We start from the raw sequence: 16,703 nt of genomic DNA, 5'->3' as shown, positions 1-16,703 counted from the left end.
GTGGAAAACTACTGAGACAGGAAACACAGAGGAGTACAGGTCACGTGGGGAAAACACAGAGAGACATGAGACAGGGCTAAGACGTGACACTAACATATTTTTTTTTAATAAGAAGCCGTTTCTGTCATTAAATGCAACCGTTCATTTAACTCTGGTATCTGGGTGATTTTCAATGTTTTAAAATTATTATTGATGTGGTAATTAAACCTGTAATTAAGATTTCAAGTTCAACCTTTCTTACGTCTCTTACCAAATCTTTATTGCCTAGTAAGCATAACTCTGGGCAGACTGGTAGGTTTTTCTCCATCCAGTTACCCAACACTTTCAACAGAATCTCTTTCTTTGACATCTCCAACAGCAGTCATTGTTTATAAGACTCATTCTATGTAGTCGGCATGGTGTCCAATAATATCTATGCAATATCTTATATTGGAGTTTATCCCTGGTCTCCCTAATATATCTTCTTGAATTTGATACAATCTTTGACCAAATTTCACTTTTTATTTCAGACCCCAGATCTCTTTTTTTCCAAAGTATTTCATTATCACTTCTCGCTTTTATTGCCATTCTATAAAACACAGATGCTTTCTGATTTTCTTTGGGTAAATGTAAATAATCTAGTAAATAATGTGAGAAACACATACATACTTTATTACCTTCCTTTCAACCTGTTCTTCATTGATCAGGATTATTGGGATATTTGGATGGTGAGTCGTTATTCTCAGCACTGCAGTAAGTGATTAGCACTGAATAGCATGCCGGTGGTGGTGTATGAGATGTTGGTGTGTGTTGTGCTGAACATACAGTGAGTGGATCAGATACAGCAGTGCTGCTGGAGTTTTTAAACACTGCAGTTTCTCTGCTAGACTGAGACTAGTCCACCAGCAACATGTGAGCAGTGTCCTCTGCACATTTGTGAAGAACTAGAGGATGACCAGTGCAAACTGTGCAGTAACAGATTCAGAGCTTCCTACTCTGACTTTATCTACACAGAGGAGCAGTTACTTAGGAGTGTGTAAAAGTGGACAGTGAGTGAAAAAAGTGTTTAAAAACTTCAGCAGCACTGCTGTTTCTTGTACCAGCACAACACACACACTGTGTGGGAATATATAAAAACTTAACCTAGAGTCAATCTTTCTTTTTCTAAGAATTGTATGAATATCAAACTTTTTTTTTTATAAACAGAAGCAGAAATTTTACATGCATAAATCTGGACCTCTTGTAGTGATGCATTTTCTGGATTTCTAAAGGAAATAAATAATTTGGAATCGAAATATCAGGTTTAATTCAACGGGCTGAACGAAAATATCCTATCAACCGTTCAGAACTTCAACCATTTTCCTAGAATGCCTCCACATTTCAGGGGCTCAAAAGTAATCAAACAAATGATCTTTACCATAAATAAAATATTATTTTTTTAATACTTTGTTGAGAATCCTTTGCAAGCAACGACAGCCTGACGTCTGGAACCCATGGGCATCGTCCCCAAACACTGGGTTTTCTCTTTTATGATGCTTTTTCAGACCTTTACTGCAGCCGCCTTCTTCAGTTGTTGGTTTGTGGGTCTTTAGACCTTTAGTTTTGTCTTAAGCAAGTGAAATCTGGTGACTGGGCCACTGCAGAATATTCCAATTCTGTGCCTCAAAAAACTCATGGGCTGCTTTCGCAGTATGATTTGGGTCATTGTCCATCTGTACTGTTAAGCTCCGTCCAATCAAATTTGCTGCATTTGGCTAAATCTGAGCAGAAAGTAAATCCCTGTACACTGCAGAATTCATCCTTCTGCTTTTGTCTTCGGTCACATCATTAATATATAATGAATATACAATAAACAATGACCCAGAGACACTAGGAGCCATGCACGCCCATACTACCACCACCACCATGTTTTACAGATGATGTGGTGAGCTTTGTGTTGAGCTGATCCAAGCCTTGACAGGTTAGTTTTAGTTTCACATGTCCAAAGAATGCTGTTCCAGAACTGGACTGGCTTCTTAAGATGTTTTTTGGTTAAGTCCAATCTGGCCTTTCTATTAATGATTTGTAGCTTGTGGTGAAGCCTCTGTATCCGTCTTTAATCAGGTCTTCTCTTTATGGTAGACTGAGATACTGATACACCTAAAGGGGTTGGACAAGGAAACTGAAACACCTGGTTTTAAACCACAATAATTTATTGTGGTGACGGACAGTTCTGGTGGAAACAGGAGAGTTGAGGTGCACATTGAATTCTGCCTTGATTTGAGCAGCCGTGGTTTTATGTTTTTTGGATACAATCCGGGTTAGCACCCGAACATCCCTTTCAGACAGCTTCCTCTTACAGCGTCCACAGTTAATCCTGTTGGATGTGGTTGGTCCTTCTTGGTGGTATGCTGACATTACCCTGGATACCGTGGCTCTTGATACAACACAAAGACTTGCTGTCTTGGTCACAGATGCTCCAGCAAGACGTGCACCAACAATTTGTCCACTTTTGAACTCTGGTATGTCACACATAATGTTGTGTGCATTGCAATATTTTGAGCAATATTTTTACCCTGCTAATTGAACCTTCACACATAATGTGCAATTAATGAAGATTGGCCACCAGGCTGCTCCAATTTAGCCATGAAACCTCCCACACTAAAATGATGACAGGTGTTTCAGTTTCATTGACCAACCCCTTTATGTTCTCTTCTTTGTCTGCAATATCTGATTTTTTTTTGCAAGATTTGAGTCCATACACAGGGAAAACTGAAAGCTGAAAACTGGAAATAAAAGCTGAAATGTTGATTTTTTTTGTCTCATATTCATCTTTTAATGTCAAACCTAAGTGTTTTCAGTCTACAGCAGAAATAAAATTATCAGCCTCGCTGTTCCAATACGTTTGGAGGACACTGTAACTAACCATCACTTTGAACATCTCTGGGATATAATTATCTACAGGCTACGAAATAAGTACGCATGTATGTAATTTGTCCGGATTACAGCTGGTAAAAACACGTACGTCACTGACTGACCGCAGCAGCGCCGCTACCTGACTCCATCAGCACTGCCTCCAGTAACCCGTGATTCAGCAGCACGGTTATCTGCTCACACTGATGACTGGATCACACTGAGCCTCACTCTGTTCTGAAGCTGCTGAAAGTCCTCTCCTCACACTGGCAGCCATTGTGCCGTTTTTGGCCGTTCAGGACTGTGCTGCACTTTGTACATCCCTAACTCATTTACATCCACCAAAATAAGAGTCTTTCTTCAAAATGCTACCAGTCATTTAGTCTAGAACACTTTCATAGAGCTTCTTTTGTTCAAGTTACACTGGATATTTTTATGATTGAAAGGAATCATGGGAATCTTTCATGTGATAATGCGTAATGCGAGATGATCCTGTGGATTCATGATATGGGGATGGTTCATGATATTGTTTTTCACTCTTATTTTTTGGGCATCCTAAGAAACACTGTTCAATCCATCATCCAAAAATGAAAAAAGTATTCTACAACTGCAAACCTACCAAGACATGGCCATCCACCTAAACTGACAGATCGAGCAGAGAAGAGGCCCATGGTCACTCTGGAGGAGCTGTAGAAATCCACAACTCAGGTGGAGAGAAAATCTGATCACAGGACAGCAATACGTCGTGCACTTAACAAACCTGAATTTCATTATAGATTGGCAAGTGTTCAGGGGCCATTTATTACCCAGCAACCCATAACAGACAAACAGAACTCAGAATTGTTAGAAGTTAATTTCACGTCAGGACAATAAATGTTACCCTAACTTTTTTTTCCTACACTGTAAATGAATACACAAGGAACACATAAGGAATCATGTTGCAACTTAAAAAGTGTTAAACAAATCAAAATACTCTGTGAAGCATTTAGGTGCTCTAATCTGTGGTGCTGTTAACTTGTGGTTTCTGAGGCTGGTAACTCAGCCTCAATGAACTAATACTGTGCATCAGATGTAACTCTTGCTCTTTCTTTACTAGGGTGGTCCTGATGAGAGCCAGTTTCATCAGAATGTTTTTTTTTTTGATAGTCATTGCGACTGCACTTGAGGATTCTTTCAAAGTTCTAGAAATTTTTCAGATTGACTGACCTTCATTTATTAAACTATTTTTAGATATTTTACTTAGTTTACCTTAGTTCTTGCCGTAATCTGGATTAGAACATCACTCAAACAGAGCTATTCACTGTATACCTGTAACTCTACCTCTTTACAACTTTACAACTGATGCTCTCAAACACACTGAGAGACAAGAAATTCAAGTAATTAACTCTTGATGAGTTCAGCACAGCTGTTAACTGACTGAGAATATGCCAAGAAGGGGTGTCTACTTTAAAAAATCTAAAATATAACATATCCTAAAACAATGAAAAAACAGGTGTGTCAAATATTTTAATATATATATATATATATATATATATATATATATGTATATATATGTGATTTTTTGCAGTGTACAGTATGTGTGTTATATTATGAATAAAATATGAGTCTATGAGATTTGCAAATCTTTGCATTCTGTCTTTCTTTACTTTTCTTTACATTTTACACACAGAATCCCACTTTATGTTTTGTAATAATTGTTGTATAAAACTGTAGGTATGGGTGGTCTTGGATTGTGTGTGTGTCAGAATAGCTGTGTATTGATGGAGCAGGAATGAAGGTTTAATGGTTTTAAAGCAGCTGTATGGACGTTATAGCTGGAAGTATAGACGGGCGTGTTGTTTCCTGCAGGACGGTTGGGGTTCTACTCCCTTTTTTCCTTTCTTTCTTTCTTTCTTTCTTTCTTTCTTTCTTTCTTTCTTTCTTTCTTTCTTTCTTTCTTTCTTTCTTCCTTTCTTTACTCTCTTTTCCCTGTTGCTGTTTTGAAAGTGAGTGAGCGTGTGTGTGTGTGTGTGTGTGTAGGTGTGTGTGTGTATGTGTGTGTGTGTAGGTATGTACAGGGTGCGGTACTGACAGGATCATGAGAGGTAGACAGGGCGTGTCTTAGGACACTCCGTGAGTGTATGTACTGTACTATGTGTGTGTGTGTGTGTGTGTGTGTGAGTTTGTGAGTGAGCTCGGCTTCAGGTGGGCTTGGTGTGTGAACAGAGCAAGGTGTGGCAGTGTGTGTGTATGTGTGTGTGTGTTTGGGTGCGGTTGTTAGGCTCTGACTCAGCCCCCCCCCATCTGTAGGCCCTCGCCGGTGTGTGTTACGCTCAGGGTGTGGCTTGTACCTTGGTGGAATCACTGCCTGGAGGTGCTGGATTTTTCTGGATTTTTTTTACCCTCAGCTGGAATTGATCTGATGGCCGCCGGGCTCGTCTTTATCCAGACTGGCTGGCTGCTGGCCTGAATCCGCCTCGTGATTCTAGGTGTGCCTGTGCCGTGCAATAACAACCACACAACCCAACCAACAGCTCTGATCACAGAATCAGTCATCTGATATTTCATTTGCTGGCTTTTTTTTTTCTGGACCGCCAAGTGGGAAAGCCTGTATGAAGAAGCACTTTTGCTTACTGTTGAACTGCGGAAATTCATTAAAAAATATGTTTTTTCATGCGTAAGAGTTCCTCAAGATCAGCTCGCCCGTGAAGACGACAGGGTTTGGTATGTCCCGCACCACGGGGTGTACCACCCGAAGAAAAATGTGTTGTAACGCGTTGTTTTCGATTGCAATGCCAGCTTCCAGGAGGTCTCGCTCAATGGTCAGTTGATGCAGGGACCTTACCTTACCAACACGCTCATTGGTGTCTTAGTGAGGTTTTGAGAAGAACCAATAGATGTGATGGCAGACATAGAGTCCATGTTTTATCAAGTGAGAGTCCCACAGACAGACGCCGTGTTCCCCTAGCGTTGCGTCCTATGCGCGTCATTGTGTAATTCATAATTCTAAGAAAATTATTATTAATGGAAAAAATGTTTACGCTCCCTTAGAGTGACGTAACTGAGCATGTGCAGCACGAGTTTAGTCCATACCTGTCAAGTTTTGGAATTAAAAATAAGGGAATTTTTTCAGCCCAATCGAGGTGAACTGCTTACAGACTACAATTAGACTATCAAAATCTGATGGCCTACCTTTGTTGACACTAAAATGCTGTGGACATTCCTACAAATGTAATTCTTTTTATACAGCCAGATTAAAAACTCTTTTCTAGATATTTACATGAAATCTTCTCTTTTTTGGCAGGAATGCAATCTCTTATATGAAATTTGTATATATATTTTATTATTAAATTGAAGGGTGCACAAATTTACAAAAAGGACATGGACCAGATATATTGCATAAGTAAATAATAGTCCTAAGGGGCTACACAATTAATAATCTTTCATTAATACTTCTTTCTATTGATCAGTCCACTCCTGATCAGTTCAGTTAATTTCAGCCCTCTCCACATTTTCTCTCTCTCCAGCTCAACCATCTCTTCTACCCCTTCTAAATAATACATTATACCACAATACTTGAGATTTAAACAAATTCTAACAAACCCTAAAACTAGCCCTGAACTAATAAAATAGAGTTTGGCCTGTGGTCTACATTTTTTATAAATTTAATATTATAAATTTACGGGAAAATACTAAAACGGGAGGACGGCGGGAAAGAGGAGTAAAATATGGTAGTTTCCCGGCCAAAACGGGAGACTTGACAGGTATGGTTTAGTCAGAGCTGCGATAGGTACGGGAGCATATGGTTTTCTTACCGTACGTGAGTTCTTTGTAACCTTTTGATTTTCTGAGTAAAGACTCCTAAACTTAAAGAACTTGTGTCGTGCGCGTAAAGACGTTTCTGTGTCTGCAGCTCTAAGTGGTACTTTTTGAAACTGAAGAAAGTGTCACTACATCATGCTTATTATTATTTAATAGATTATTTTCTTTGATTTAATATAATTTTCAAGTATCATTGTTTTTCTGTTTTCTTGTAACTGATGGCTCCATGTTTGGGGGTCAATCAAAGCATTAATCAAAGCTGAACTGCTTGAATTTTTGCACCAGGAGTATAGGCATAAAGTTACCCAAAAGCAGTGTGTAAGACTGGTGGAGGAGAACATGCCAATATTTATGAAAGCTGTGATTACAAATCCAGTTTATTCCACCAAATATTGACTTCTAAACTCTTAAAACATTAGTATTGTTGTTTATTAATGAATGTGAACTTGCTTTCTTTGCAATATTTGAGGTCTGAAAACTTTGCATTATTTTCATTTTCTGCAAAAATTCTATTTGGAATTTGGGAGAAATGTTTTCGGTAGTTTAAAAAATTAAACATCGCTTCCTTTTACTCAAAAGAGCTGCCTCGTCAGCAGTGGAGTCATTATTGGATTGCATTATTACTGGAGTGGATTGGTACTTGTAGAGCCACTTGTGTGCACTTGTATGCTCCTCATACTTTGCGCAGAGGATATGATTCAGTATAACACAATACACATCTATACGTTTTTTTATGTTCTGCCCTTTGCATGAAGTAGACTGCTCAGTTTGGTCACTTTCTCTTATATTTTTCTAGAAACATCCACAGGGTGCTATCACTCCCCTTGCAAAGGGTGCTTTGCAATGTTCATTCCTATCTTACACCCAGTCAACAGTCTATATGCACACTTTGCGCCCACATTAAAATAGCCTCAGAGTTAAGGAATATATTTACACTGATGGGTGTGGTGGTCTGGAAGTGAGGTGTGTTCAGGTAAATATCTGGTATGTTTCTATTTTGAAAGCAGAAAATACAGGTGCGCCACTGACTGATTAAAACCCAGACAGTCAACAGTCAATCATCATAGTCCATTCCTATAGGTCCCAAAATTTGAATTTTACTCAACAATAAACAAAATAAAGAATAATTTAGAAAAATAATTTACATTGCTGTTCCTTTAAATGAGCTGCTAGCGTACCTTCACAGTGTGAACGAGCAAGTCAGTAGCAAAAGCTCTGCTCTGTTAAGATACCAACGCCCCAAAGTCAGAGCTCACCTGTCTCTTAAAGTGAACGACAACTGGCACACTGATTGGTTTATTTCACGTTATGCTGAAAACACACGCCCTAAATCAAGCTGCGTGATGCGCAATTGACCGGTGCAATATAGACCACTAAAATAGGGCCCTCAATGACACTCCTGACATAATGCTAAATCTACAGACCTATAGAAATGTTCCTGTTTCCTAGTTCCTGTTAGCTGTTGTGATTGCAGGCTTCTCCAGGGTGTTTCCCTCCCCGTCTTTCTCCCGCATGTTTGGACACGAAGCGGGAGATGAAACTGTGGATCAGTCAGTGACCCTTATCATCAGCTGGCTTGTGTGTTTCTACAGTGAAATGCAACAGACTCTATTATAAGCCTGGATTATCTGACTGAGCTCTACATCAACATTCGCACCTTTAATTTGGTTAATTGAGTTAATTGGTAACACTGGCTTTCAATGATTTTTAAGAACTGTGAATATTTGTGGGTAGGATAAGGATGAGTTTAGAAATAAAATGAATTTTAAATAGAAAAACAGATTTATTAATTATTGTTAATGTGTTTTATTTTTAGACTGTTCTCTAAAATCTTCACAGGGTCGGATTTACACATTCATGGTCAAAAATATGCATAAAACATTTCATTTATTTAATTGCGAATAGCGCAATTGGATTTAGAGTGTGTTGGTGTGTCTTTGGTATCATAAGAGCGCAAAAGATGCACCTTGCGCAGCTCGAAACGGCATCGAAAAGGCATGTATTAAATATCTTAATTAATCATGGGTGTGTTTTGGGTGTAATTTGAAATAAACAGTCAGTGTATCACTTTCATTCCTTTTAAGAGCCAGGTGAGCTCTGTCTTTGGCATGTTTGTATCTTAACAGCTTGGCATTTTTATGAACAGCAATGTTATTTTATTTTTTATTCCATTTATTTCTGAGATAAAAGTCAGCTTTGGGACCTTACGGAATGGACTCTGACGATTGACTGTTGTCTGGGTTTTAATCAGTCAGTGGTGCACCTGTGTTTTCCGATGACAAATTTATTTTGTGGAGAGTCTGTTACATCTGATGAAAGCCATGAAGCATTGGACAAAGCACTATGTTTTTTAACTAAATAAAGTTTATATTCGTTGTTGTCTAATGAAAAATCTCAATTTTTCTTGATTTTTACTTTACTACATAAGCAACACAAGTAGCACAAACTATCCCTTAACCTGTGTTAAACTTTCCTGATGAAAGGACCAACAGAAATTCTCCAAAACTACCTTAAATAGCAGGTTTACCTCTCCCTGTAAAATTATTGTTTTTTACTAGACATCAATGATATTTGGCAGAGAGTGAGACCTACAGAATTCTTTGTGAAGACTTATTTTTCCATTTTGAAGTCCATTTTCCTTTGCTTGGGTACAAAACCTGGTCCATATAACATCAATTTAAGCTTCCAGTATGGCTTGAGCCACCACTAAACATTGAGTATAACATCTAGGCATTCATACTAACATTTCTAATTAGCAGCACCTCTACAAGTAACCTCTACAAATTACTAATGATATCTAACTGAACAGCAAAACACACTTTTATCCAAACTCACTTTGGATAAGAGGGTCTGCTCAATGTCTCTAATATTAATTATATAAATACAATGTTATGTTCGCACTGACAGCCCACATCAGATAGATGTTTGATAGTCTGGACAGCCAGAAACAACCTCAAATCCGATTCTTACAAACTGGATCCAGTTTGCTACATTTGGAGGTGGTCTGCAATTACAAATAAAGATGCATCTCGATCTGCACACTCATGCAACATCAGATTTCACGATCAATCAATAAATCTAGAGTGAAGGAAGTGTGGGGGTCCAAGAAGAGCTCCAAAAGGTTAGTTACTGACACAGACCTGAAAAACAGAAGCAAAAAACCCTACAGATACAGATTGATGATGTCTGGATAAAATTAATCGCTTTATAATACAGCCCGCGTTTTAGAGGGTAAGTACTGTGTACTTACAGAGTAAGAACGGTAAAACACTGTTTTACTACATAATACAGCCCACACCCTGTTGTTTCTGAGTATTTACCGAGTAAACATGGTGAGCTGTGGGTTTATTAACCATTAATGTAAAATCGTGTGGCTTTTGTATATTAATAAATACATTTTCTTTAAAAATCTCAGCATTCCTTATTGTGTTTTTGAAGATATATAAATATTATTGTATTTTAGTCTTGACATAACAAACTATACATTTTCTTCCTGCTCCACCCTGACTGTTTTTAGCTGCTCCACCCTTGACAGTTTAAAAAGTATAAATCAAATTCTCCTCTTTTCTTTTTCAAATTCATAAAATTATTAGATTAATGATTCCCTGGAGTGTGACTGGAAAGAAGCCTTCATAACTGCCATGAACAGAGAGCAAAATGATTATATATGGTATTATATAATATGAAAATTGCACCACAAGTTTAGGGAAATTGCAGGTTCTCCTGTGCTTTATTTCCACCTACAATTAACTACGAGTAGAACCCCATAAATATTTAGTATTTACTGATTTAAAAAGAACAGTTACACTTTAACTGTTGGGAAAGAACTAGGTAAGTTTCTGAAAGTTACCTGGTTGTTACACTCTTGTTTCTGGTTGTAGTTGATTTATACCTACAGTTAAAGTACCTGTAGAACCCGGTAGCCTAAGTATTTTTACACCGTACACCGTATAAGTAAAGAGAACTTACCCTCTAAAATGTGGGCTGTATTATAAAACATTACCCAAAATTGTAACTTGATCACTTCCAAATAACAGTCCAGAGATCAGATCTTATTTAAGACACTAATCTGATCTGCCTGCAGTCTGGACCAGAGACTGTAAAAAAGATGGATGCCGTGTCGCCGTTCACACTCAGTCAAAGAAAATGAAGCCAAAATCTTCCACCATGTTAGCAATCCTGATACTCGAGTCTGTAGAGCGCAGTAGAGACCAGAGGAGGGAGAAAGACTGTGGAGAGACAGTTTACTCATTTAAATAACCCCGCCCCTGAGGGCTGCCTCGAGGTCACAGGCTGCAGAGCTGAGCGGTCTGTTATTGGTCCCGCCCATAACCAGCCCTTTTTCAATAACCACACCTTTTTCGAATAGAGCTGAATAACGTTTTTAAAAACGAATTCTGTGAGGATGTAAAAAATTTACAATATAAGCAGAGGTTACACTAGCTGTTGGATTTAAATAAAGGAGGTAGAATTACAGTATATTGGGAAAAAAAATGTGTTTGAGATTGAAACGTGATTGAAAGTTGTCTGTTTTGCCATTGAAACCTATGGGGATGGGTGGGGTTACACAGCTTTCTGCAACCGAACAGCAGGGGGCGCCCGACCTGTGGTGGCTTCACTTTTGAGAGACGATGCTCTGTCCAGCTATACACAGTCTATGGTCTGGACACAGCTGAAATGTAAATTCCTGTTAAGTAGTTGATCACTCTTCGGTCAGTCACAGTCTGGGTGTTTCCAGACTGTAGCTACACCATTAATGACTTGCACTTGATGGTTTACGGAGTTGTTTAGAAGTGGCATTAAGAGATATTCCTCACTTGTGTAAATCTGTCATCATCACTGTCAAATCTGCTCTGAGCTCCTCTGGCTTTTCCATTAATCTTTGTGTTGGTCAATACATTGAGTGCAACAAACAAACTCTTGAGAACAGAGAAGCTACCAGCTGTAGTCCATCATGATCACTGCACTGTAAAAAAATAAATAAATTGAATGTACACTGTTTGAATATTGTTGACTTTGTGTTGAATGAATAAGTCTTTTAAAGTTTGATCTATAGAAGATTTACTCATTCTTCCGCAGAAAAAGAAGATCATTGAAAGACCAGTGTTGCAATTATCTTGTGTCCTGCAGCTGGTAACAAAAGTGATTAAACTCCTCTTGAACGTGGTGTTAGCTAGAGCTTCACAGGCTCTTCCACTCCTCCAGGAAAACATCAGAGAGCAGAGAGCTGGTGGGTATTAGAGACCTTGTGCTCCTCCACCTTCCACTTGAGGATGCTCCACAGGTGCTCAAAAGGGTCTACAGGTCTGGATACAAGCTTAGCCAGTCCATCTGATCAGTTCAAAGTATTTTAATGAGTACCATAAAATACAGAATACTCTAAAATAGCATTACATTTTCCTTTATATTACTCAGTACCTGACCCCACATGATGCATTTCCTGTCAGTGCGCACCCTCTGAGTGAGTCTGGAGCGTAGAGAGAGAGGGCGCGTGACTGAGGGGAGGGTTTAAAGGCGCGAGAGAGTCGCGAGCTGAGCAGATCTGCGAGTGTGTGTGAGAGAGAGAGGGTGTGTGTGAGAGATTTAATCTGTGAGGAGAATGAAGACGGAGTGGATAGTTGTGCTGGCGGTGTGTTTGTGGACTTCAGCGGAGGGAACATTCCGGCGTGAGTTCAGATTTATTACTTATAGTTATTATTAATATATCTTCTTTAAACCTTAAACGTCTTTAAACATCTTCTGACTGAGATTCTATCTGTTTATCACTTTAATATCAGGAGGATTTTTTTCAGACCCCTCTCCTGAGATACAGCAGAGTCTAATATAAAATATATAGCTAAAAATTAGTAACATGTGCTCACATTAGCTTAGTTTAGGGCTGGGCAATATATTGTAAATACCGATATATTTAACAAAGTTTGATACAAGACATTAAACTAAAAATATCATAATATCACGCTTACTAAACAAGTTACCCTGATCACAAATAACATTAAGTAAATATTACATTTTGGGTTGCAATACATCTTTAAAATACTTTTACAGTTAATGATAGATTGATAAACCTGCCAGTTAATAAAAAACAACCTTTATTTAACATTTTCTAATAGATATCATTAGTTCAGTGTTCAGTCTTGACATTTTGACATTGAATTATTATAATTCATGTTCACTTAAAGGTTTTAACTCTAAATGTTTGGGACTCTAAATCTACACTCTACTCTACTCTACATATTAATGATTTTAGGAGAAAGTACTAATTCCCACAAATAATGGTTTTAATATGAATAATTATGATTTAAATGTTTCTTTTCTATGCTACAAGACCACATTGTCATTTTAAGTCTCATAAAAAAGGATTTCTGGGGGCATATATTTTCCAAACAAAAAAAACGTGAATATTTTTTTTTCTGCATTTCCAAAAATAATAATATTATAAATAACTATTTTATAACTATATTAAAAAGTAAAAAAAATCTGTTTTTGCTTTCTACAGTGTAAAATGTAGAAAAGTTTGAACTGTGATCACATTATAAGCTCCTTAAAGTAAGAAGATGTTAGTATACTATGTCATTTGAGTTAAATTTGAGTCAAGGTGTTTGTTGTAGTGAAATTGATGTTAAAATTGTACCTTATACCTATAATAGTTGAGTATTTTGATTAATATTGAAACAGCAGCTCTGTTCTATTCTGTGTTGTTCGTGAACAGATCACATGTGCTTTATATCATATTTGCTGTTGGTCCAGTGTTTCCCAGTCCTGGTGCTACATTTTAGTTCTTTCCCTGCTTTATCACATGCCCTGCTAATTTGATAGGACTAGGACTAGGGAAAAAATAAATTTAAGTTAAGTACAATGCTTTAATCAGTATTTAGTACATGTGAAATTTCTGGAGATCAAAAATCTGGAGTTAAACAAAAATGTGTGAAAGTGTAAAATTGTCTGAGTTTATTCTACAACTTAAAGTACAAGTTGAGTTGAGGGGAACTCTTTGGTGGTGTAGTATTTCAGAGTTTATTCCAAGCGTGACTGAACTCTCTTGGAATTGATTTACCTTTACTGCTTGGTGCCACGGCAACGCTTCACTTAACCTCAGCAGGTGAGAGCGGCGTTTTACTTTTGTGCACTTCATGTATTAAATTAATATATTAATCCACTTCTGATTATGTGTGTATTAACACATTTCTAGTTATATCAACATGTGTTGAAGGTGCGTTCACGTCGGAGTAAGTGCACAGCAAATACTGGAGAGTTAAACATCTGAGATTTAAATGGTGTTTAGTGTTGGAGTTATTTAAAATAGTTAAATATTTCAGTGTTGTCCCAAATGTCCCAAAATGCTTTATTTGTTTGCATAATGGCCACTTTCCATTGGGTATTTCATTATGGCTACCTTCCTTTGGGTGTTTCATTATGGCTACCTTCCATTGGGTATTCCATTATGGCTACCTTCCATTGGGCATTCCATTATGGATACCTACCATTGGGTATTCAATTATGGCTACCTACCATTGGGTATTCCAGTATGGCTACCTACCATTGGGTATTCCAGTATGGCTACCTACCATTGGGTATTCCATTATGGCTACCTACCATTGGGTATTCCAGTATGGCTACCTACCATTGGGCATTCCATTATGGCTACCTACCATTGGGTATTCCAGTATGGCTACCTTCCATTGGGTATTTTATTATGGCTACCTTCTATGGGGTATTTTATTATGGCTACCTTCCATTGGGTATTCCATTAGGTTCTATATAAAGGTTCTTTGCCTGGCCAATGTGTTGTACACTGGAAGAGCAGTATGTATGTATGTAATGTAGTATGTCATGTCAGGAGTGATGCAAAAGACACTAGAAAAGAGCATCCAGACCGAGATCAATCTTCCTAGAGTTCCTAGAGCTTAAGTTTCTCCACAGCTTCATATTGAAGAGCCTCTAAATGTTTTTGAAGGAACTTTGAAGGAAAAACTTAAAACATCATTGAAAAGTTACTTTATTTTAGTGAAACTCATACATTTTATAGATGTATAACACACAGAGTGTGTAATCTATTTTAAGTGTTTATTTATTTTATTGTCGATGATTATTTATGGCTTACAGCCAATGAAAACCACACAAATCAGTGTATAAAAAATTTGAATACTATATAAGACCAATTGGTACTTTTGGCAGTGGGCAGTGTGCCAAATCCTGCTGGAAAATGAAATCTGCAGCTCTATAAAAGTTGACTTTAGACTTGATAATAAAACACAGTGGACCAACACCAGCAGATGACAGACATGACTCTCCAAACATCACTTTACACTAGACCTCGAGCAGTTTAGACTGTGTGTCTCTCCACTCTTCCTCCAGACTCTGCTCCCTTGATTTACAAATAAAATGTAAAATTTACTGATGATCAGTGATGCTTTGGAGAGACATATCATCTGCTGGTGTTGATCCACTGTGTTTTATTATCAAGTCTAACGTCAGTGCAGAAAATCTTACAGCACTTTATGCTTCCCTCTGCTGACAACTTTTATGGAGATGAGGATTTCATTTTCCAGCAGGAATGCAGTGTTTTCCCAGAAAATCTTGAACTGAATTACTGAAAAAAGTAACTTTACTTTAACTTAAATTTGTGCAAGTCAATCACACTTAATGTAACTTTTAATAGACTTTTTTTAAGCCTGTGGATTAGTACTATTTCACCTCTGGGAGACTCAGCTCTGCAGTGTTCTGTGTTCTCTAACATGAAGAGATTTCTAAATACCTGACAAGTTGAATCAGGAGTGTTTTAAATGGCTCTGTAGTTATTGCGTTTATGTAATCTGTAGCATATGAATACAGTAACTTAGAGACAGTAGTCAATTCTCTACTGTGATTCATGGACAGTGCATATATTTTTAATCTATGCCGTTATTAATGTAAGAGTGATAAACTGGGAAAAATATAAATTACAGTAGATATGAATAAGACTCAGTGTGTCTCAGCGTGTTGTGTAATGAGTTAAAGGCGGTGTTTTCTTATTGCAGTGTTGCATCCTAAACCAAATCAGTCAGACATCTGATGTTATGTCTGATGGGTGAACCGCACTCACTTATTACAACTGGCTGGATGTTTATAACAGGGCTGTACAATATAATGTTTCAGCATCATTATCATTGCAATGTGGGCGTGTGCAATAGTCACATCTTTAAATGTGCAATATCATAAAAGGTAAATTGAATTAAATATTGATGTAATTTTTTTGCTACTTGATGCAAAAAAAAAATATTGACACTATTGTGGTGACTGTTGCTATGGATTTCTAGACCTGTGAGAGTGTGTAGGGTGCAGGTAGGAGGGCCAGCAAGGCTTCCAATCCCATGGTGCACCAGTGGCCCACTCTATAATCTGAGATATGAGATGTTGGATCATTGGACTGTAAAAGTTCTGTATCTTTTATAAAAGTAATCTATTGCACTGTTAGTTTTTCCAATATCAGACAGTCTTAGTTCATACTGCCTTAGACCTGACTTGAACTGGAAATATACTTCACTATATTAATCCAGATTATTCAGTATATATTTATTAAGGGGTCCATTTCATGGAAAATTCTTTTATACATTTTGGTTCTAAAAAAAATAAGTGAAGCAATATTTTTGGAGGAAATTTGGCAATATGTCAATATTTTATCATATCATTTTTATTATGTAGAGAAATACTTTGTTTGGGACTGTTTTGTTGGTTCTGACCAAACTAAGGATCCTACGCTAACAAAACAGCTGGTTTATTTTCCCTGTTTTTGGGATGTGCAGTTAAATAAACAGATGAGCCAGAATGTATTTTCTAATTTCAGGTTGTTTCAAGAGGTTAAATAAACTATATTAATTCTTGTAGTTGACATGTTGAGTACATTATTATAAAGACTATTAACATAGATTAAAGTATTTAAGTATTTAAATAGCAAGTATCAATATTTACATCACAAAGCCTCATATTTCAAGCTGTAGATTTACTTTTTATTAGTGTTGGATGTAGTTTTTGTGTTGTGATGACTTATTTCA

At 37.4% G+C, this 16,703-nt stretch overlaps 1 protein-coding gene across 1 annotated transcript in view; it reads left to right on the top strand.

Moving 5' to 3' along the window:
- Positions 1–12,214: 12,214 nt before the first annotated feature.
- The window catches only part of lamc2 (laminin, gamma 2), a 39,612-nt gene continuing 35,123 nt past the window's right edge, over positions 12,215–16,703 (top strand). The window contains exon 1 of the mRNA XM_022677894.2: positions 12,215–12,338. Within this exon, the coding sequence (XP_022533615.2) occupies positions 12,272–12,338 (67 nt within the window). The 5' untranslated portion in view covers positions 12,215–12,271. The remainder of the gene's footprint in view (positions 12,339–16,703) is intronic.

Source organism: Astyanax mexicanus, chromosome 8 (genome assembly GCF_023375975.1).
Source record: "Astyanax mexicanus isolate ESR-SI-001 chromosome 8, AstMex3_surface, whole genome shotgun sequence".
Taxonomy (NCBI): Eukaryota; Metazoa; Chordata; class Actinopteri; order Characiformes; family Acestrorhamphidae; genus Astyanax; species Astyanax mexicanus.
This window is presented reverse-complemented; position numbering and strand designations above follow the sequence as displayed.